General features: G+C 36.9%; 1 protein-coding gene across 3 annotated transcripts in view; it reads right to left on the bottom strand.

Moving 5' to 3' along the window:
* Positions 1 to 8,342: 8,342 nt before the first annotated feature.
* The window catches only part of SCCRO4 (DCN1-like protein SCCRO4), a 34,237-nt gene continuing 17,851 nt past the window's right edge, over positions 8,343 to 24,728 (bottom strand). For all 3 annotated transcript variants that reach the window (XM_069824968.1, XM_069824967.1, XM_069824969.1), the window contains 4 exons: positions 19,709 to 19,853; positions 17,609 to 17,717; positions 12,269 to 12,476; positions 8,343 to 8,681 (listed from right to left, as the gene is read on the bottom strand). In XM_069824968.1, coding sequence (XP_069681069.1) covers positions 8,617 to 8,681; positions 12,269 to 12,476; positions 17,609 to 17,717; positions 19,709 to 19,853 — 527 coding nt within the window. In that variant the 3' untranslated portion in view covers positions 8,343 to 8,616. The remainder of the gene's footprint in view (positions 8,682 to 12,268; positions 12,477 to 17,608; positions 17,718 to 19,708; positions 19,854 to 24,728) is intronic.

The following is a 24,728-nucleotide window of genomic DNA, read 5'->3' as shown; positions in this document are numbered from 1 at the left end:
TCTGACTAGGTGTGACGTCAGCAGCCTGTACCTAATTCCCGCTCTGACTAGATGTGACGTCAGCAGCCTGTACCTAATTCCCGCTCTGATTAGGTGTGACGTCAGCAGCCTGTACCTAATTCCTGCTCTGACTAGGTGTGACGTCAGCAGCCTGTACCTAATTCCCGCTCTGATTAGGTGTGACGTCAGCAGCCTGTACCTAATTCCTGCTCTGACTAGGTGTGACGTCAGCAGCCTGTACCTAATTCCCGCTCTGATTAGGTGTGATGTCAGCAGCCTGTACCTAATTCCCGCTGACTAGGTGTGACGTCAGCAGCCTGTACCTAATTCCCGCTCTATGTGTGACGTCAGCAGCCTGCACCTAATTCCCGCTCTCACTAGGTGTGACGTCAGCAGTCTGTACCTAATTCCCACTCTGACTAGATGTGATGATGGACAGCAGGGACTGCTATGCAAAGCTTCGGTAAGGCGACAGCCCAATGAAGTACGCATCTGCCTGAACCATCCAACTTGAAATCCACCTGAAGTGGTGATAGTGCGTGACTGCTGAAAAATTACTCTACGTTCCTGCATTATGAATGTATTAATTTAATAATCTTTCCCCCAAATGTAATGTTTTAAATGATTTATTAACAATTCTCAAAAGAGAAACTTTAAGTGTGATGCAGCAATGCAAAATATCTATCTTGTGACCACCTTGAATGCAGGCAGTCAACTTCACCCGGTTTATTATGGCTGCATCAGACTATTTTCCAGTCTTTCTACATCCTGCCTGAGAAGAATATGCATCACTTTAAACTTCACATTTGTATTTCCCAATTTAGAGCTGTAATGCAGTACACATTTAAATTTAACATACTGGATCCCGGGATGACAGTTTTGTCTTTGTCTGCTGAAACATAAAACTGATCCCAATCTTGCTTTTTACTCGTGAAATGGGTTTGGGTGTGCCAGTTAATTCTTTCTTGAAGTTCAAGAGATGGAATGACACGATATTGTCGAAAAGTAACTACATACCATATTTACCAGCATAATAGACGCACTTTGTTTTTTCGATTTTTATAACACAAAACTCGAAAGTATCCTTTATGAGAGAAAAAAATTTTAGTGGAAAAAAAAAAAAAAACATTTATTAAAGGTGCTCGATAACTTTCAGCTTAAAACTCGCTGTATAACTTGAATATTTCGGTCGGTTCTTATCCATTATCAAAACACAATTTTATCAACAGTAATCTCACTAGAGGTTTTGATTTATCTAGAGAAACTCAAAACTGGAGTGGGATTTAATTGACTATTACACGATTAGAAGAAAGTATATAAACATTAGAAGAAATAAAGTACACTAATACAATACTGACTTACTGAAATTACATTTCACTAATGTTAGCTTCACCAAAACGTTTGAACGGAGCCATCATTTTCAGTTGACTATGTATGCGGTAAACAAATGATGATCGCAAAGCATGTTTTATAGTACTGCGAAGAATTTGCAGTTTGAAATGTTGGCAAACAAAGAAACAAATGGTAGGGAGATGATAAAATAGGAGAAAATCGCTATTATCTATCACAGCTATTTTTCCGGAGCTGTGACGACAAAATGCTATCACGTCCCACCTCTAGACACAACCTGCAAACTTTGGAGATATCGATCTTTTTATTCACAGTTGAAAACCCTAAAGTTTCTCCATGCAAAACACTCTGATTGGTGGCATGTCACAGTAACTGAAATGCTGAACACTCCTGTTGTTTCAACCATTTACTTCTTACAGTAACAATGCTTTGTACTAGGGTTCGATAAAAAGTAATGGCAACAATTCGATATTTCTGACATGCTTTATTCACAGGGGTACAACATTTACGTACCTTCTATATAGTCGCCCCCCTTATTTATTACCTTTTGCCAAATGTTTGGAAGGCGTCATACACCATCAGCGGGTCCATCTTTGTTGATGCTCCGTATTGACCGCCCTAAAGCATGGATAAGTTCATCTCTGGTATTGTACTGGGTCCCTTGCAGTGGTTCTTTAACTTTGGTGAAAAGATCGTAATCGCATGGATCATATCGGGTGAGTACGGTGGATGTTCCAGTAGTCCGCATTTTCCGTCTGCCTTGGAGTTACAGCGTGGTGCAGTATTACCCCATCAATGTCATATGCCACAATGAACATCTCCTTCGCAGCACTTTGTGTAGGGTGCAATTTCTTTGGACGAGGAGAACCGGGATGCTTCCATTCATTTGATTGGCGTTTCAAGTTTGATTCATACGAGCGAGTCCAGGTTTCGTCCATAGCGACGATTCGTCCAAGAAAGTCGTCACCTTCCCTTTGGTACCGGTGCAACAAGGCCTTCCCGGAACGCTTTAACCCATCATGCAACTGTGCGATATGGCAACACTGCATCGCCACATGCTTCATGCAGTCCCTGAAAACATTCTTGTGCACTACGACCTCGTGCCATTTCAATTTTGATCCAGGAACGTTGCTCTAGTTTTGTAAGGATGGTCCTAGGGCGCTCACACTATCCCTATGAAAGTCAACGTTCTACACATTGCAGTAGATTGACAGAGTACTGTCGCCGCTGGCTGCACTAACTCATCTAACAGTCCTTGTTCATGTCCACACAGCTGGCAGCTCTCGAACGCACCATCGTCACGTGACAGCAGTGTTGCCATTACTTTTTATCCAACCTATGTAATAGTCAGTTACTGCCTGGAAGTTGCCACAACTGCTTCTCAGTCTTGCTTCATTAGCTCCCATCTTCAGCTCTGTGCAGCTTCGTGGCAACAATATTTCTGTCTTTAGGGCACTATGAGAACACAGATGATGCAGAATGTTAACGAATCCATTTCTTGTTGAAATGCCTTACTTTCAAATAACAGGCCTTGAATGGTACTTTTGCACAGACTGGATCAATCAATCTTCTTAATGTATCCAGCTATTTGCTGACAACATAAAGTCCACTATAGTCCACTGCAGTCTATTCATTTGTTGTTTTTCACGAGAAATGAGGGGTATTTTGACTGGTGTTCATTATAGATGCCTGTTGCTAGTAGCCAGAGTTGGGGTGTAGTCAATATATATTGCAGGGCTGTGTCTTCTGCAACTGGTACTGATGATTTTAATTTACTTCTTTTGTGGTTTATGGATGGACAGTATAGAAGAATGTGTTCCAGATCTTCATCATGATTATTACACCACAGAGAAGTAGGATTATCAGAAATGTGAAATCGGTGTAGGTACAATTGAGTGACAATGTGACCTGTTCTGGCTCTTGTTAAAAATGTTTGAACATGTCTGGCCAAGTTTTTGTACATTTCCAGGTCATTTGGTTTCTTTTGTACAGACTGTAAAATTTTTCCTTTGTCAGAAGAGAGCCAATTGTTGATCCATAGGTTTGTAAAATGAGACTTTACTGAAGCAAAAGCACTGGATAGAGATATCACTTGAAGAGGTCTTGGCTGCAAATATGTTGCCTGTTTTGCAATATTACCGACTTTCTCGTTTCCAGGTATACCACAATGACTAGGTATCCATTGAAATGTTATTTCTCTTTCGAGTTCTTTTAGTTTACTTAGTTGTTTCTGAATTGGGATAATTCTATGTGCATATAGGTTTGGTACATATTTAATTATATTAAATATAGCCCCCTTGGAGTCGGTAAGTATGCAAATAGATTTTTCAGAAATTTGAGTAACACACTGAAGAGCAGCATCAATAGCTAGCAATTCAGTTGCACAGAATGGATGAAGTATGACAACACTTTAAGAGTGAATAACACTTGGTTGGTAATTCTTGCAGAGCAAATCAAACAACCTAGAAAAAGTAACAGTATCCATGATTTAAATGTAATTTATGATAACTGTATAACCACGAAAATACATTTTTCGATTCGCGATATGAGAGTGTGGCATTGTTAGTTCATAACAGAAGAAGGACGGTATAAGTGGCTACTGATGCTAGAAACATACCAACACGGCATGCATAATGATCCTTAAGGGGAGAGGATGGTATTTTTTTAAACTTTTTTCCTATTTGGTGTAAAATATTAATATTTTGTATGTGGAGAGCTCGTAGTTGTAGCAACTCAACCAAAAATAAATATTTTGAAAAAAAAAAAATTATTTGGGGGCCCAGATTTGAAAAAAATATTCCCAATGCAGGATTTTACTAAAACCGATATATCTAAACCATTTTTAAAGATAGATTCATGCAGTTTTTTGCAATGTACTTGCAAAAGCATGTTCTACAAACTGTCTGTAACAGAATTTTGATATTATTCCCTAAGTTTGTAAAATAAACAATTAAAATTTGATAACACTTTTCTGAATTCCTTTCTTGCAAACAAACGGACGTAGTTTTAAAATGAAATCAATTAACAAAATTCTGTTACAGAGAAAAGTTTCCTAATAGTCTAAAGAATGTGTCTTCTAAATTTTATGCCTGTATCTTTAATAGTTCAGAAATTATATCCATTTTTGTCTGGCAATATAGCAAAAAAATTAAGTTACCGTAAACCGATAAAAGGGAGCGAGTGATTTAAAAATCCATAGCGTAGGAAGTTTAAAAATGGCGTCTCAACATCCGATAAGGGCACAAATACCCACGAAATGTTATGCATTCCACATACATCATATTTAATTTTTTTTTTTTTAATTCAATTTACTGGAAACAACAATAAAATGTGGCGAATGATTTAAAAATACATAACGCAGGAAGTTTAACAATGGCGTCTCAACATCCGATAATGGCACAAATACTCGCAAAATGTTATGCTATGCATTCCACACATATCACAGAGTATTTTAAAGAAATTTTTTTTTTTTTAATTTACTCATTTTTCACCAAAAAATACCATCCTTTCCCCTTAAGAAGTGTGGTTCAATGTAAACACTTGGTTAGAGTGGAGTGATCAGAGTTGATTCCTGATGAGAAGTCAGCCCTGCAGGCAGAACACGTGGTGATCTGTGTTCAGAGTCGTCGTCGTCTTCTTCAACAGCGGTTTGAAAGTTAAATTGCAGGTTTATGTAAGGAGTAAAGTTATAAGCTGATACAAATACAACAGAACTAAGCTCTTTGACTACTTCCATCCAGGTATAGGGGACACATTCAGTCCCTGTAGGAGAGGAAAATCTGCAATTTCCCATTCAGAATCAAGGTTCGCATGTGGAAACATTACCGCTTGAGGTCTTGCCTTGCTAATACAGCTACGAATTACCATATCTTGGAATATTCTCACAGATTACGAGACGATCACCACTGCCTGTTTAGGAGTCCTGCTCTTGACAGTGCTGTAGTGACTACATTTACAATATTTACACAAAACACTACCCACACTACAATTGAAGAGTCCACTGCAAGAATGATGGATGTCACTTTCTTGTCGAAAATGAACCAAGACTGTCAATGCATAGCTTAAGACATACGGGCTATTCCATCTCAAATCGACGAAATATAGAAAAAAATTGACCTTGCAATTTTTAAATACAATGAAACTTTTTCTGTCCGTTGACAACTGTGATACAATGCTTTGTGCAAAATTTGAGGCATCAGAACTTCATAGTGTTTAAATTAAAAATATTTAAATGTATCGTATTTACATAAAATTAGCAACTTTAAACTGTTGTGACTCCGAAACCCTTTCACCCAATGATCAAAATCATGGTTTATTTTGATGCTGAAAAGTTAAAGTTTATATTGACATGTAAACAGTTTTTCTTACTTTTTATGGAAATGGAGAAATTGAGATTTTTCTTAATTAAGACACCTTTGCCCACGAAAAAATATTTTTAAAATATATGGTTAGATTCCGCATTGAAAGTACAAATAAACACATATTTTTACTGGTGCAACGTTAATAAGAAAGTATTGAGAAATCAAATAAAGAAAATAAATAGTACACGCATGAGCTAACCAGCTGACTGTGAGGCGGGAGCTAGCCTAGGCAAGCTTTATCACAGGTTTTCATAAACACAGGAGTAAAATGACGCCCAACGCTCGCTTATCTTCAGCTCTCGGCCAGTGCGTGCGGTACTGCGCCGTTCAAGTCTAGGCGTGTGAAAATAATTTATTTAATACCCTCGAAACTTACTGCCGTGACACTAAGCAAACAATGCCGAATCCCTCTTAATAATGCAAGGTTTTTTCTCAATATTTTTTTACATTTTTAAAATGGGCAAAAAGCATAAAAGCAAGTAAAATCAGATTATCTGTCTCTCTGTGTACAATAAAAATAAGGATTACTTCTTAACATAACCTACCAAATGTCAGCTTCAAAATGAGCTCCCATTCAATGTTCTGCAGTAAATGGTTCCAGAGTTCTGAGCGCTGAAAAAGGCTTGTTTTTCTAAAATACGCTAAATTTGTCGCTCAATAATACGAAAACCGTTTGACTTTCGATAGTATATTTTTGCAAATGCACTCTCCTCAGCACCTTGTATAAATAGGGAAAAAATTAGAGTAGAAAAAAATGCGAGGTTTTTTACCGATCGATTTCATATGGAATGCCCCATATAGAATGTACATACAGAGTTATATGGCATTAACACTGATAGTCATTGTCCAGTAATGATCGGAAAATCACAGTTAAGCTTTGAGCGCTAAGCATTTCAAACTTTCAATTGCTTCTCCTGCAAAATGTATTCCAAATGACATCCATCATTCTTGCAGTGGACTCTTCAATTAGTGTTAATACTCGTACATTATCAACATACTACACTAACACTCTGTTATTACTGTATTCCTAATTCCATTACAGCTCAACAATTTCATTTAGTCAAGACGTTCACTATAATATAGGCAACTTCCAAGTCCCCACTTTTCTGGGAAAAGCTCAGAGGAAAAGCATGTGACCATGTTGGAAACAAAGTCGAGGAATTACGTTTGACAGGATACAGTTGCCATGGAAACGCAAAGAACAGCAGGACTCGGTTAGCTTCATGTCTTGCACAGCAACCCTGACGCACTTCACTGCTACCTCGGAAGTTGTAGATTTCTCTAACTGAAAGGGACGCTAGGAGGAGTATTCCCTTACACGGCACAGGACACCTGACTACAGGACTAGTTGTCTTCATACAAGGTTTGAAATGCACAAAATAACTGAATCTGGAATTTGAAAAGAAGGATTAGTTACATTTCTTGTGAAAGAACGGCAGTTTCATAAAGAAATTAAAATTCTACAGCTTGTTGTTGCTGTTATTTTGGAATCTCTTTGTTAATTAATATATTGCATAAACTTTCAGAAACAAGTAGCAAGATACTTGTAAAATGAACTATAAATAAATTTGTGTCACCTTATAATTAGTTATACCAGCATTCTCGAAGTGGAGACCACTGCAAAGAGTTTTAAATTAGGCCTACATAAACCATCATAAACTAATCAGCTGATATATCTTTCTGATAGTTTTTAGTCATTTTCACTTTAAAAAGAATTTCACTCAAATTAACATTTCATATTCTGGTCCAGTAAGCTGCACCCTGAGGACCACAGTTCGAGAAATGCTCGGTTGTTCGCATACAAACAGCTGCGACCCAACTATTCAACAGCGCACAACGATTTACCAAAATGAAAATCAGGAACAGGATATTCCCGCCCTTCATCTGATCCCACGGAAAGACGCCTTCCCATCCAGTTAAAGAAGAATCTGCACATGCAAAGGAAGAAGTGGTCAGTGTGCGTGACTGTGGAATTCACGGTTGGGAATTCGAATCCTGGTTAGGACAAGTTCCGTGACTCAGGGTTTTTCTGCTATTTTTCCTCAGCCCTTCAAGTAAATGCGGGTAACTTCTGGCATCTGATGCTCAGACTCATTTGGCTGTCATTATCATTATTAAATACAGAAAGTGATGGGAAGCTGCTGTGTCTGCCATCCATTTCGCTAGCAGTCTGGTAGCATTTAAAAGAAAAGAAAGGAAAGATACTACTTTAAAGTACTCAAGAAATGGATTTGGAAGACATGGCGCAGACTGCAGACATAATACAGTGAAGACAGAATGGAGAAGTATCGAACCAAAAACATTGAACACATCAAATAAGATCACAACAAGGATGCTGTCATTAATAACCATAGCCAGGTGAGGAAGTGAACACAACTCTTGAATGTGGTTATGATCAAACTCGCGCTGTAGCCATAAAACCACATTACTGACTCCACCTGCACTATTGCTCAGCCAGTGACACCAGAGGAGGAAATGAATTCTCGGGAAGAAGCATATTATTTCAGAATGTCACAGTTTTTTATTGTATATGTAACACAATTTTCAGACGTCTATATACTTCAATACAGTTGCGTTCGCGCACATTTCTCGACTCCACAAATTCCAGATCCAATTATACAGTTCAGCGAGTGAGTTGTCGAGTTTTTAATACTAACTTGTGGTACATGCTGTGGGGTTTTGCCAAGATTTTATTTAAAATATGATGAGTAGTACATGTTATTGAGCATCTCCACAGCGTCCTCAGTCTTTCCGGCACGGCTCCTCGCTCTGTCTGGTACATGTGAGGGTGGGGCCTAGACAAACAAACAAAACAACGGCGGCGGCGGGCAGGTGGGCGGGCGGGCGTCACGACTGGGTATCATATATGGCTACATTAGGCCCTGGGGCACCCTGCCAGTCTCTTTCAGCTCCTGTGCGCCTCCTTCGTCGCCTTCAGCCACTCCACGAACTCGTCCAGCATCACAGGCCCTGCAAGCAAACACTCACGTCTAAACAAGGAATACCATTCATTTGCTGAATATCTATATATATCATTTGAACTGGTAATGGAAATTACGGGAAAACGGCTGAACGGATTTTAATAAATGGCCCATCATTTTGAAGCTTTCCTATTTTCCAAAATCCATCTGTCGTCAGTTTTGAGAACTAGCTAATATCATTCAGGGCCAACTTGATATACCCTTCGCTTTTTTGTAAAGGAGAAGCGAAGCGAACATCAAGTCGGCTGTGTTGCATTTCAGAATAAAACAAAACACACTACAGTAAACAATATTACACGAAGGCCATGATCTGCAAGAATGCTGACATATTTAGAGCTCAAATTAAATTGGTTATTAAAAACTTAACTTACTAAAAATAATTTACAGGTTGGATTCTGTGGTGTGTAATTTTCTGGGTACAGCTGTGTATTGGATATTAAAAACTACAAAACTTGAGGTGGTTTGATGACATTATTACTATTAGAAATGAAATATTATTCTAGTTAATGCCGTGATGTGACTATTTTTCATGAATTATACATATTAATGCTATATTGATGATTGGGGTTATATAAGTAGATGTAGAGAACAACTTAAATTAGATTTTGATTTCTATATTTTACTGAGTGGCAGCTATATAGTATATATAGTATATGTTACTGAAAGCTATAAAACTTACGTAAGATAATATTATTACAAATCAAATATTTTTATAGTTATTAATCAAGTGGGGTTGGGTCTTTTTCATATATTTAATGGCGGTGTGGTGTAGATATTTATATGCGTGGTTCTCTTCAGTATTGGCTCGAGAGAGAGAATCTTTCATTATTATGGAAGCAAATAACTTTCAGACTGTCTGCTATTCTTCATTGAAAATAAATCTGAAAAATGTTTATTTCAACGTCTAATGAACTTAGTTTGCAGCATTTGCTGTACAAGCCACTAGTTGAAATTAATTACAAATTAAATATACATATTCAAAACACACAGTTTGTACTCAAAAGAGCAAATGTTCGTGTTTGGGACAGTTCCAGTTACACAATATAATACTAGAAGATGAGTAATGTAATTAATATTTTAAGTAGGAATTGAGGGGAAAAAAAAACTAGTTGGAAAAAGAAAAGCAAAAATATCTATATGAAAAAATTTAAACAATGAATAGTCTCAATTTAAAGACATTTAATATTCAATTGTGTTACTGAAAATATTATTATTAACTTAATTCTGGATTCATTTTAATAAACAGATTGTACAACCTTGGCGCATAATATGAAGAATGAATCTGTCCAGATTTGTGTAGCATTTTGGTTCAAATAAAAGAGTTAATTTATTTTACGAACATACAGGGCTATTCAAAAGTAAGTCGCATTTTGAAATACATATAACATTTTAAAAAATTAACATATACACAAAATAACAACACATTTGTATATATCAAACAATGGGATTTGTTCATTTATTACACTCATTTGTTTTGAATAACATGGTAACAAGTTCTGTTTATAATATTTCAAAAGTTATTGTCTTTATTGAATTTTTAAATTGCTATCATTGATTGTGTTTTAAAACACCCGGCCAGCACGTTCCCCTGATATCAATCCAGCAGATTTTTGGCTGTGGAGTTATTTGAAAGACAGAATTTTTTTTTTTTTTTTTTAACTAATCCTATGACTACCGACGAATCAAAATATGCAATTTCGCAACAAGGTCTATTAGTAAATGCTGTTCACAACATAGAAGAAAGATTGTTGCTTGTTGAAGAATAAAATGGCGGACATATTCAACATTTAAACTGAATCGAATAAACTCCATATCTTTATGAGTATTCTTGCTTTGTGTATGTCTTGATTCTTAAAAAGCTTATGACGATATCAACCTTTCAGCAGACATAAGAAATGCAGCTTCGTATACCACAAAATTGTTTAACTTCTTGACTTCACGGTTACGGTAAGATTTCCCTACAGCAACAAGAACAATACTTGATGTCAAAGTGTGTGTGTACTCCCATGCTTCTTGCGTCATTCTTTTGCTAGCACATTAAAACCAGACCTGACCAACATAGACCTCTGCTAACGAAATAGGAAAAATATATGACCCGACATAACAAGATTTATAATCTTTTTGCTGTAAGAAAAATCCTAATGTAAACAATAGCACGTGACTGAAGTGAGGCTTCATTGGCCGCTGCTTGGCGCCATAGATTCTCAGTACGTGTTCCCGCCTACTGTTGTACATTCTGTTTCATGTTAAACATTTCCCGTTACTCGTCAAGTAGGTCTAACCTCACTACTATCCATTCGTTTTTTTTAGAAAACATTTATTGTATAATTACTATAATTAAATTATGTTTCAGTCTTATGTCCTCGCAATGGACAGTTGAGGATGCAGAAGCCATACTACAGTACCACGGTGCTTACGTGAACAACTACGAGCTCAAGCGACGCCAGCTTGTTACAAGAACAGACTACCTCGGTATTACTGTTGGTATTCATCCGCGTTCATAGTACATAACAAAATATAAAAGTAGCTTTTCTTTTACACAGCGTTTTACATACAAGTGAAGTTAAATGTTTCATGGTATTTAACAACTAGAATTCAATTTTTTATTTTCAAATAATACAAGATTGTGGTTTCCAAATACGAACTACATTTTCCTGCGGCATGTGTGTATTTTGACCGGGAGCCAATCACGGGTATGACAGCAACGTGCGTATGTTTACATTAGGATTTTTCTTACAGCGAAAACGGTATAGATGAGCTCCTCAAACCAACGATGAGACAGATCCAACTTTCCAAACATCTTACAAACAGGAGAAAAAATGCAACACTACAACTACATAATCTGTATCCTGCCTCACTCTGTTTCTCTTCTCCATTTTGAGGAGAAGCATCGTTTTTGTCCTTCCTACTCAACAGTATACATCTCAAATTACTCTGTGCAACGAATGCTGTCCTTCCAGCAGTAAAGTTTACAGTTTCTTATCTCTGCCATATCCCATATTAGTGTTGGTGAAATGCAATTGATTAGGTTTTTCAGTCAGTCTGGAATTGAATTTTGTTAAGTAACATGCTTTAATTTGCTTAAATATGGATGAAGTATTTGATAAGTTGGTTGTGCATGTTTTACTATCCACAGAATATCCAAAAGCTTGAGAGAATTTAATTTCTCTAGAAGGTCTGAAAAGGTATCTACAAAGGAAGTGTAGGGCTGTACACTCAATAATTTTCGCATCAGACCTACTTCTAATCTTAATATTTTAACAGTTTTAAATCTGTGTTTTATGATCCTTCACATGATTTTATTTCATACTTTTAACATAACATAGTTTAATGTAACCCAATGTATTTCAATGTAACTGTTCAATTCAAGAGGTAATAATGATTTGAAGATGGTTTTTATAAAACCGAAAACGTTAATCATGAAATGAAATAAAAATAAAACATTGTACTTTTAAATCAGGTAATTTTTCGACGGTCTTTTATAAAAAACCATTGATACTTCAGGAGTAAGAAGGAAACACTGTTCTAACAGAGAAATGTGTGGGAAAGTGTTGATATGAACAATCCACAACTCACACGCGCCGTCCACATCGTAGTTGGAGAGGTCGTTAACGATGGTGCGAGAGAACTCCAGGATGTTGCACCACTGGTCCTTGTTGATCACTTTGTACTTGGAGTGCTCCAGGAAGTTGTTGAACTGCCCGAAGAGGGCCCAGTGCTTGCCCAGCAGCAGCTGCAGCATCGCCTTCGCAGTCTCTATGTCCATGCTGCGCTGGTCCTTGTCCTGACAGCAAGGGACACGACAATGTGAGCGGCACAAAGCTCTGTTACTCGCATGTAAGACCCTCTTTTTCCTATTTTCAGTACCGAAAAAATTGAGGAGGATTCCATTAGCACGTATCTAAAAAATTATTACATAAAATACTGATGAATATTCAACATCCTCGAAAATATAATGTGAGGCAACTAATTGATTATCAACAGTAATCTCACTAGAGGTTTTGATTTATCTAGAGAAAATCAAAACTCGAGTGGGATTTAACTGACAATTACACGATTAGAAGAAAGTAGGCTATATAAAGATTAGAAGTAACAAAGTGTACAATAAAATATTAATTGGCTTACGAAAATACAACTGTCTTCAAATGTATTATTGTACCATCTCAACATTACACTAGATGGCAGTAGTGTTTTATGATGATGTTTTCTTGTTATCGGTATCAGTTGTGCCAACTATGGAATCATCATTGAACTCTGTGGACTGTTACTAGTCAAGAAGGCTTTGTTGATTCAGTTTCATTTTTATTAAAACATTTGCATTCCATTTCAATCATCCAGATCCCAGTAATCAACGTCACTTGACAGATGATTTTCAATAAATCTTAGTATTAAACAATCTCTGATACGTGACTATCCATAATATCATATAGCAGAAGCTATAAGAAACATAACTTAAATAATATAAACGAGTGTTAGAAAAGTTTTAATTAGGGATGATGAAATAAATAAGAAACGTTTTAATTAACGATGATGAAATAAAAAATAAACATGGATAATTTTAAAAGAAACAATTGAATAGTTACCCCGAAAAGAGATCTAACCCACAAACGACAAATTGTTGAGGAAACGAAAAAAACATTTTATTCTTATTTGAAGGTTAATATCTTAAGCCAAGCATACATACTTGTAGTAGTCCATTCTATTTTAAACACATTTGAGTCCAACTGTACGCAAACTAATATATTACTATTAAATATCAACACATTAATGCAAAATTGAATGGGAAAACGATCTATCCCTGAAGAATGGAAAAATGATCTAACCTACAACTAATTTAAAATGCTATAATAAGAAGTGTAAAGGTCACAATCAATAATGATTCATTTTCAAATGTTATATTGTCAATTTCACTCAGCTACTTTGAGAGTTTTTTTTATGAAACTTCCGTCCTATTGTCACTCAGTTACTCTAAGATTTTGATAGAATTCACGAAATTGGGGAGGAATGAAGGAATGAACTTGCACATATGCAACAAATCCACTTTCTTTGCTTTCTTTATTGCCATATCTCCATTGTACAGTTGAGCTATAACTGTTGGGAGTGGAATTAGCTTATTACTTCGTTTGTGAGTTGCCAAGATCTCATAGGTTTACCATGGTTGAAGAATATTATGGCTTGCTCGAGTTCTGAGTCTATTTGGCTCCTCTTCTAAAAACTGGATCCAAAAGCATGAAGTAATCTTAAATTTAGGATCTCTTTTAAGCATGCCGTCTATGAGTGACAGATCAATAAAATTATCTGTGTCCATAGGCCTATAATATGCAGAAAATCCAGGACTAGCATTGACTATCACTTCGACCCACTGTTTAGGGTGATAGACTGTGGGTTTTTTCTTTCTTCTCTCTATTAATGCAAAATCCCTGTCTCAGGGAAGAAAACTGTGTCCACTAACCAAGAACTTCTGATCAATGGTTGTTAAATATTTATTCCTAATGATAGAGAGCTAAGCATCACCAGTTATTATTCTGACCGATGCAACGATCAGACCACACTACTAACCTCTTCTTCTCGCCTGGTTTTAGTGGCTGGAAATGTAGGTCGATGTACTTCAGAATGCACGACGTAACTTCTGAAGAACCTTTTTTAGCCACTGACTCATTCCATACGAAGAAAAAGGTTGTATCTTCTCCCATGTTATGGATGCCCTGATTGAAGGTAGCAAACTGTCTTTGGTAAAATACAGAAGAATGGTGAAGTGTAGGACAGAAGAGTACTTGCTGCATATCCGTACACAGTACCACATATTCAGTGTTCTTTGCAATTTCAACATCAACTTTAAGGGCTCTGTAGGCACCTTTTGCCTTCATATGATGAAGTGTACTCTGTGCAATAATCTTCTTCTCTAGTTCTTCAGTGTCAGCTGCCACGAGTTGGATATACATTTCATCACAATATGAGCAAGAGTCTGATCGTGGTGCACCAAATCTCAATCTGAATTCACTCCTGAACATACCTCTATATATGCTGCGTGAACACTTGACATTAGGATTAGTTTCCTTAAAAAGATCATACATTTTTTCCAAAGAAAGTTCTGTTCATCGTATGTTAGTTTGTAGAAGTTCTGGAATAACTGTTTCTTCATATCAGGAAGAATCTCTCCACACTGATTACGACAGCGGCATACAGTAACATAAAAAGTGTGATGATGATGATGATGATGATGATGATGATGATAATAATAATAATAATAATAATAATAATAATAATAATAATGATGATTACCTAAATTGTACAAAAAATCAACATAGAGCTTACACTTAAAATAAGTGTGAAAGCGAAATATTTTTGTGAAATTAATACTATTTTCTCCCTCCTAGTTTTCAATAAATTTTCATATCGGAAATAATGTGTATTCGACAAAACATGTTTTTAAAAATGGTTTCACACGACGTAATATGTGTATGTTACGATGTTACCTAAATATTTAATGAAATATTACTAATGACTCGGACTACAGATCTGAAAACTAATAAAAACACAGCTTATAATAAAAATTGCAGTTACATCAGTGTTCCACTCACCGTTTCTGATACACATTTTCCCGGCACAAAGTGCCTTTCCTTCTCATATATGGCTTCCCAGCATTCCTCAAGGTGTTATTCTTATTATCCTTCCATTCATGAATGTTTATTTTGCGCTTCCGGCCTTCATTTAATTGTTTTTCAGCACTAATACTCACAGATTGTTTCCCTACTTCCGCCATTTAGAACAGATAGATCACTATTCGCCGGAATCCCAATATTGAAACAAAAAAAACTAACATTTGAAAGAGAAATTATGTCATTTTACGTCCGCTAGGCGATGATATTTGTTCGATAGATCACTATTCCACTGAAAACTCAACTTTCGATTTTTTGTTGGTTAGATCTCTTTTCGGGGTAACTATTCAATTATTGAAAGTACAGTTTTCAAATTTGAATGTTTTGGTGGTTCAGTTGATGTTATATTGGACGTGTGCGTAAAAGAAGTGAACTCGTTGATGTACATGGTGTATCCCTCAACTCATTCAGGATTTCCGAATGGTGCTCTTCATATATGACCAGTGATCTTTATTAATTCTTGTTCTTGAATGCCAAAATGCGAGTCATATTTGAAAGTGATGTGCATCGACTGGAGTGGTTTGTAATTTTCTGCTTTTTGACGGCCAGACCAGTGCAGTTTGAAATGTTGGCAAACAAAGAAACAAATGCTAGGGTAGTGATAAAAATAAACAAATGCTAGGGACGCGATAAAATTAAACAAATGCTAGGGACGCGATAAAATTGTGTGATAAGCGGCCATGATTGGTTGAAAGACGTCCTTTCGTACCGTTTTATTGGTCGAAAGTAGTGTGACGTAGTAAAAGTGTAATAGTCATGGTAAAAAACAATTTCAGACCATACCATGTGGAGGGTGAGTTGTCTTACAGGCCTGCATTGGTAAGAAATAAATAAAAGGTCTGAATGAAATTACAACAGGAAGTTTGGTGATTTAATGTCGTAAATCGTGTGTAGTGTGATGAAAATATTTAGGGGATCATAGATATAGAGATCAGGTAGGAAGTTATAAAATTGAAAAAAAAAAAAAAAGATGTTGGGAAATTAAAAAGTGGCTAGTTAATAAATATAGTTACCGAATGAAGTTTACTGTAAAGAAGTAAATCTTAGAAAGTGATATAGTGAAGTTTGTGAAAGATGATCTTAGTGATAGTATTCACAATTTTCTATGTTTTTTTTTTTTTTCTGAGTGTTGATTGTGGTTAAGAAATGAATGATCAATCTAAAGTGAACTAGATACTGCTGTCAAGATTTAATAAGATTATAATGACGTGTATTAGGTAGAAAAAAAGATCCCAATGAGTATAATCGGGTGAAGTGTTATGAGTTAGATGTAAGGTAGAAAGACGGAATTATGTATAAATTTAGTTAGCAAGATGAAAATACTGAAAGGAACGTAAGTGTGTAACGAGCAGATGGTAGACAGTTAAGATCATTACGAAGAAACTGAATGATTAGAGTTAATAGCGGGAATAGATGAGTTATGAGTTCAACAGCTGTCTTTGTAGGTATATGTAATAGAAAGTTATGGTGAAACCCGTATACATAAGTTTTGGTACACCATAACTAATATAAATGTTGATGACAAATATCTAACTAAATAAATATCTATCTACAGGCCTGCATTCAACCTATCAGCAGATATAAGAAATCCAACTTCTTATACCACAAAATTGTTTAATTTACTGCCTAATATATCATCCAATTGCTTACAAATGACTTTTAGAGAATCTGGAGGTTCGCTGCCGCCCTCACATAAGCCCGCCATTAATCCCTATCCAGTCTCTACCATCATATCCCATCACCCTCAAGTACATTTTAATATCCTCCCATCTACGTCTCGGTCTCCCCAAAGGTCTTTTTTCCTCAGGTCTTCCAAGTAACACTCTATATGCATTTCTGGATTCACCCATACATGCTACATGCCCTGCCCATCTCAAACGTCTGGATTTAATATTTCTAATTACATTAGGTGAAAAACAATGCCTGCAGTTCTGCATTGTGTAACTTTCTCCATTCTCCTGTAACTTCATCCCTCTTTTAAAGTGGAATTTGGTTTTGTGGGTTCCTACTAATGATTTCATATGGTCAAACAAAACAAAATTTTAAGTTATGTCTCATGAACCATAAACTGTTTAGTTAAACAAGTTGCCAGACGAAATATATTTTAATATTAGATTAATCAATAATAAATAAATACATTAATGCCGCCATCACCACCACCATTATTGTTTCAATGTGATGTGCTAGGTTGGTTTACTAGCTGTTTTTGTTTAGTTTGGATTATTGGGGTTTGGCAGGTTGGTCTCGTCAGACTCACCCGAGCAAAGTCGTAAGCGTATCGGTAGATGCTCTTGAAGGTCACGTGGTCATTGAGTAGCGACCGGAGGTAGTCTAACTTGCTCTGCACCTTGCAAATGCTGTCACACCTGCAACAGTCAAGTTCCAATAAGCCTAACACTTCATCAGCATTCACAGGCAAGGATGCTGCTGCTTCTTGGAGCACAATTAACAATTCAGATTTCTCAGTCATCACTACAATGCGCAATATTCACAGATACCTTCTGATCATCGCTTACACGATACTACAGAAGCTTCACATCATTCTTATTTTTTGATACCAGTAGAGACATCTGCAACTGAATGAATGATCTGTAACTTGACAATGGAAAGATTATTTATTCAAACATTGATCAGTCAAATGTCACAGAGTGAAAGGGAACCTCTCATTCGAATTCATTTCTTTGCCCTGTTTTAACCCACAATGCCAAACACCGATCACCAAGGACACTGCTTCATTCACAATCCAAAGCTGACACGCATGCACACGCAGTGTGCAATAAATAGTGCGCAACAGTGTTGCCAATTCTCTCTTACTTTTCGTGTAGCATTAAAAGAAACTGTGCTCATCATCTAGCCGGTACAGCTCAAAATCTCTCTTTGTCCGTCTTTCTATTACTACTTCAATCATCGATTTTAAAAGGGAAATCTAAAAGCTATGTGCTAATTGGAACTTACTGCAGACTGACACATTTCATGAAACGGCAAGACTGAGGAAAGGATTGCTGCAGATAAGAATACTGGTAACAAACAGTAGACATCACTCTACAGATATCACTCGTGCTTTTCTATGTTTATACACTAGAGTATATAGGCTACTTACTTATTTACTGGCTTTTAAGGAACCTGGAGGTTCATTGCCACCCTCACATAAGCCCGCCATCGGTCCCTATCCTGAGCAAGATTAATCCAGTCTCTATCATCATATCCCACCTCCCTCAAATCCATTTTAATATTATCTTCCCATCTACGTCTCGGCCTCCATAAAGGTCTCTTTCCCCTCCGGCCTCCCAACTAACACTCTATATGTATTTCTGGATTCGCCCATACGTGCTACATGCCCTGCCCATCTCAAACGTCTGGATTTAATGTTCCTAATTATGTCAGGTGAAGAATACAATGCGTGGAGTTCTGTGTTGTGTAACTTTCTCCATTCTCCTGTAACTTCATCCCTCTTGGCCCCAAATATTTTCCTAAGCACCTTATTCTTCAACACCCTTATCTCTGTTCCTCTCTCATAGTGAGAGTCCAAGTTTCACAACCATAAAGAACAACCGGTAATATAACTGTTTTATAAATTCTAACTTTCAGATTTTTTGACAGCAGACTGGATGATAAAAGTTTCTCAACCGAATAATAACAGGCATTTCCCATATTTATTCTGTGTTTAATTTCCTCCCGAGTGTCATTTATATTTGTTACTGTTGCTCCATGATATTTGAACTTCTCCACCTCTTCAAAAGATAAATTTCCAATTTTTATATTTCCATTTCGTACAATATTCTCGTCACGAGACATAATTATATACTTTGTCTTTTAGGGATTTACTTCCAAACCTATCTCTTTACTTGCTTCCAGTATATAGGCCACTGCTGTACAAAAAATACGGGATATTGTGAACTTGACAAACTTTCACTTATACAGGTAACAGTAAATTAACATGATAATGTATAAGATAAGGAAGATGCCATAGTGAAGGGAGAATGTGTGTGAAAAATAAATGAACGTAAGTAAGATTCGCAATACAGCGCCTCCTAACAACCAACCTGGAAACAAAACTGCATTTACTACACAAATGTTACAACAGCGTTGTTTCTACTTCTGGCGTTTGTATATTCACGAGAAAACTCTGTGAGCATTTGAGCTTAAGACAAAGCCTATGACATTTTTTTTTCCAAATCAGGTACGTGAATATCATTTGAGTTTAGACACTTTCACTACAACTAAGTTTGTCAAGTTATGGTAGGTAAATCTAATACATATATTTTATACTATACAAAATAGAACATAACCTTCTCACTATATTACATAACAATGACAAGCTTTCCCATAATTGTTACTGATGTATGGTATGACTCACTGCAGGTCCGAGAGCCCCCTGAGCCACTCCTGCTGCGAGAAGAAGCCCATCTGTCGAGCGCTCATCTTCCACGCCAGCACCAGCATCACCACGTTCTCTGGCTCCACACCGATGTCCTCGCAGAACTTCTCCATGCCCTCTGGACCTGCCACAACACAATTCAGTCATCATTTACAACGCAACAGTAACTGCGAACACTGCTATTAAGTGTTAATGAACATGACTCATTCACACCCGCGTCGGTGCATGGACGGTACAAGTCTAGAGGCACTGCAGTCAGTCTGATGTGTTCTACGAATAAGCAGTGGTGCACTCAGCACACGAGTCATAAACAAGGTACACAATTACAAGTGAGTAGAATGAGCAAAAAGGGAGTCTTGATGAATTCAGTCTTCACCACTCATTGTTTCAAAATTAGAACCCCTTTCAGCAATGGTGATTTCTCTAGTGCAGTACATCAAGTAAAGCCAAGCCAAGTCACATATTCCCGTGAAGTAATTTTCTAAAAATCTATAATTATTGCACAAATCATTACACAGAAGACAGACAGAGATCTACGGCCTGTCTCACATTGTTTACAATTTCTACAATTTTGGCTGCAAAAGGGTATCTGTCGGATACAGAGGGGAGAGCCATTAATCCTTCCCATTGAAGGCCTTAAGGAACCAACCTGGACAAATACCCAATGTCCCATCCCTACCTTCCCGGGTGCAGCTGTTAGTAAGCATAATTTTACAAGCTGAACTAAAGGGAGGGGCTACTCATCAATTAGCACTGGTCAGCTTAATGACTGAATTTGGTATAATCTTCCTCTATTCAATACCTAATTCCCTCTTTACCCTTTCCTATCCAGTCCTCTGACTGAACTCTTACTTTCTTCGACCCTGACGGCATTAGAGCATTCGAGGCCTAGGGGTTCATTTCCCTTTCCTTCCTCCTCTTTCTACTTTTCTGTTCCTAGTGCTGACCTGCTATGGCACTAAAATCGTCCTCCAGTGGCTTAAGGAGGGAAAGCTGGTGATCAACAAGATCTCCCAGCTACATCCAGTGGACCCGTCGACCAACAGCAGGTGTGGTCCTCCAGACATTCTGGGGGTTGTGTGTGAATGAAGTAGCCACCATAACGTTAAAATATGGTGTTCACTTAAATCGGCTACAACTTGCCATTTTACCTCAAAATCTGTGCTTCAGTGGCTGACCATGATAATATCTTTGAAAAATATTGGAGTGCAAGAGGTCTAGTGACTTCATTGTCAAACGCCTGGCATTAGAAAACAACAACAACAACAACAACAACAATTTCTACAAACTATACATTGTAAACTTCTGTTTCCCAATCTGAGTTAGTAAGACTGGACTTCACAAAAGTGTACAAACGGAATTTTGCATACTTTATAAATGTTTTGTTTCACAATGAAAGAGTGATTTTATAAACGTGTAAATCTTACTTGCAAAAATTACATTTCCTACAATATTGTCCTCAGGTGTGTAAACTTTGAAAATGCAGAAAGGATGCATGAAGGAAATGAGTACACATTTATTAAATTTATTTACTGAGTAACCGAACATCATTACAAGTTAAACCAGAGCAATTGTGATGTTTAGGAAACACACGATGATAGTGAATTCAGACCTAATCAAAGATGTAATATTTTCTGGCAAACAACTGACAACACATCCATTTCACTATAGGGATATAAAGAAAGGTTAGAAATGAGATTCAATGGCACAGCTGCAAGATGTAAGACCTCACATCTGACAGAGAGAAGTGGAGGCTAACCTCAAAACAACTTCTTTGTGCTGTTTTGCATTGGCTGAGCACCGGGTATCAGATCCACGCAATTTCTAAGTCTTCAGTATGCAGATACTCTGTTCCTACATTATCTCTGCCAAAACAGCACTCTTACCCTCAGTAGTAAGCCATGTTCAACATAAATTGTCAGGAATATTGCTCTGCTCCTGCCAATGAGACACAATCAACACGTTTATGGATATGGAAAAAAAAAACGCCCATGCTGCATATTTAGAAATCCAACATGCAACACTCGTACTGTTCATTTGTCAAGGGTATGGCTCGGATTTCTATGACAAGTCATATTTTTATCCTGGTCTCTTTTTACAAACTTAAGTTAAATTTATAGCCTTTCTGAACATGATGACACCCAAAATGAACTGAAAACGTACTCTTTGTAAAATATGTTCACCTCAGAACACCCTGCTATAAATCTGGGTCACTTGTACAACACTTCTCTGAAGAACTGTTTGTTGTGAAGCATTAGGCATGAAATGCAGCACAAGCCTCTATGAAAATGATTTCACAACAAGCATCGATTTTACTGTCATTACATGTAACTTGTTTTCTCATCAGTCCACAGGAAGTTCATGAGGAAGAACAATCTTCCAACAAATTTGAGATCTTTTCATCGACATTTTTGAACAGATCCACCCAGACTTCATCTAAAAGTTTTGACTTAAGAATTTCCATCAATTCACTACTTTATTTGAAATTCAGAAAATTTTCCACAATCATGATCTCAACAAACAAGTCAGAATCTGGAAGCAGTTTACTTCATGGACATTGTACACATTCAGTGTCACTCCCAATGTTGCCAATGTAGAGTCGACGGCAATTTGGAAGGCAGTAGTCTGCTAGCGTTTGCGTCGAGAGAGACAGATAGAGAGAGCAAGGCAGCGTACAACATTGCCACATCGTACTTCACGCACGTGCAATACAAATAGCGCAGGAGAGAATTTAAATTATCAAAAGACAATAATGACCTTAGCCGTTGATTACTATAAGCATGACACCAAACAAACCCTCTTTCCTTCACTAACAATATTCTTTGCACGTTTCTCAATCCCACACCGCATGCTTCTGCAGTCGTTTCTTGCGCATTGGCAACGTTGCAGCCAGCATCAAGATGGCCGGCAGCATTCTGCTCGTTAACGTTTTTAAAATAATTATACACCTTAAACAATATTTTCCGCGCCTGCTTGTGTAATACTTTTCTTTTTACAGTCTCTTCTTCCATTTATTTACCTTACACACACACAGTAAATGTTAGTTTTACTTATTTAATGTATTGAAACACTCACACGTGAACAAACGAACTCGGGAAGTGCTTGTTACAGACTGATTCTGATTGGTTCTACTGTACAAGTTTGTGACGTCACATACCAGAAATGCTACGGTGCATATAGAAGCTAACTGCCTTCTGAAGTGCCGTCTAGACTAGTAAGTTCCAATGTCACCAATAGTGACAAAGACTTTTTATAAAAATAGCAGTTTTACTTTTTCAGTCACTGATTTTCAAATATAGGACAAAATCATGCCCCGAAGACCTCTTAGCAAAAAAAGTGATGATTGCATGGGAAACCCTAGTCAGAAAATGTATCTGTTAATCACCTAGCAGCAAAGACGGTAATTTTTTGCTTGTTTGCGATTGGAAGAAGTCTACATTACAATAAGCACCATCAGAAATGTAACTTGCTCAAACACAAATTCAACTTGCCACGTGTACACAGCATCGCACGATGGCCAGTGGTTCATGTTAGTCAGCATAAATGCTGCAGAACTTCGTTCATTTTCCAACTTTTGCAAGCAACATACAACCTTTTTACAATTTGGAAAGCTGATTGAATTTCTGTTTCTCAATTCTTGAACCATCTGCATTTTTAGCTGCTTTTACTTTCAAGTTATTTGAAACACTGCAGTACAGAAGGACTAATGACCTCGTTGCTAAATGTTTAGGCATTTGAACAACAACTTTCAAATTATTCTCTAATTTTTAATTTAGTAGATACCTCGCTGACACAAGATATCTCTGTTTCTGATTGCTGGATTTCTATGACATCCATGCATCTCAGTGGTTGCCAAACACCACGAAATTGTGATGTAACAGAAATGCAACCCGCACACCACTATCGTAGGGAGAGGGGTGGAGTGGGTATCTCCTCGGGTAATGCAGTGAATAACAGTGCAGAGACGGACTGTGACCAAAAAACAAAAACAATATAATATTATTCTACTTATTAACTACACACACTTTTTTCCATGTTAATTTTTTATCCTTCTATTCATTATTTTTTATTATTAATAAAATAAAATAAATTTATTTTCTTATTTACCATAAAAAGAACGTGTACTTTACATCAGCAGATATTTGAAATTAGAAAAACATACCAGGCTGGTCACGAAGTTGTAAATTACACTATGTACTTCAAAAAAACGTTGAAGTATTTTACCCCGATTAGGACATAGAAGCCGATACATTTTATTGTTTATTTATCAATGAAATATTCAAATTACACTACATACGTTGAAAAAAACGAGGAAGTATTTTACCCCGATTAAGACATAGAAGCCGATACATTTTATTGTTCGTTTATTAATGAAATATTCAAGTTACAGGTAAGGGCGTGGTAGTCTTCATAACAAGAAGAATAATGACAACGTACATTGTTCTTTTATACTTCATTTAAAATTTTACAACAAATTAAGAATCTCATATTTTTTCCATCTGCACAAAATAAATACTTTTCCTTCCATGCTCCTTAAAATTAAGTTTTTACTTATTATCTGTTTTGGAAAAGACATCGAAACATATTATCCTACACACTTGTAACATTACATGCGTACGTCCGCTGCTGATAAATATCTTTACTTATATCGAAGTGAAGGCTGTAAACGGAGGGTGGGGATATGATGCCATGGTTACGCTTGAGTGGAGACAGGGGCATGTGTCGCGACACAGCTTTTGGCGATCACTGCTGTAAGTTATAGCAATATTTCAACAACAAAATCAATATTACAATGAGAAAACAAACTGCCAACAGTTCCAGTACCTGTAATGAATGTAGCCTTGTTTTGCTTGATTCATACACCAGTGCAAGTTCAGATATGTTAATGTAGCAGGGACGGGTTCATGTGAATTGAACAAACACAGTTCCAAAATGTTTCACTGCAAGCATCCCCCCTCCCCTATTCTTGCTAACAAATCTCACCATACAATTAGCCCCT

This window comes from Periplaneta americana, chromosome 4, assembly GCF_040183065.1.
Source record: "Periplaneta americana isolate PAMFEO1 chromosome 4, P.americana_PAMFEO1_priV1, whole genome shotgun sequence".
NCBI classification, from domain to species: domain Eukaryota; kingdom Metazoa; phylum Arthropoda; class Insecta; order Blattodea; family Blattidae; genus Periplaneta; species Periplaneta americana.
Note: the sequence above shows the minus strand (reverse complement) of the source record. Positions and strands in the feature narration are given on the sequence as shown.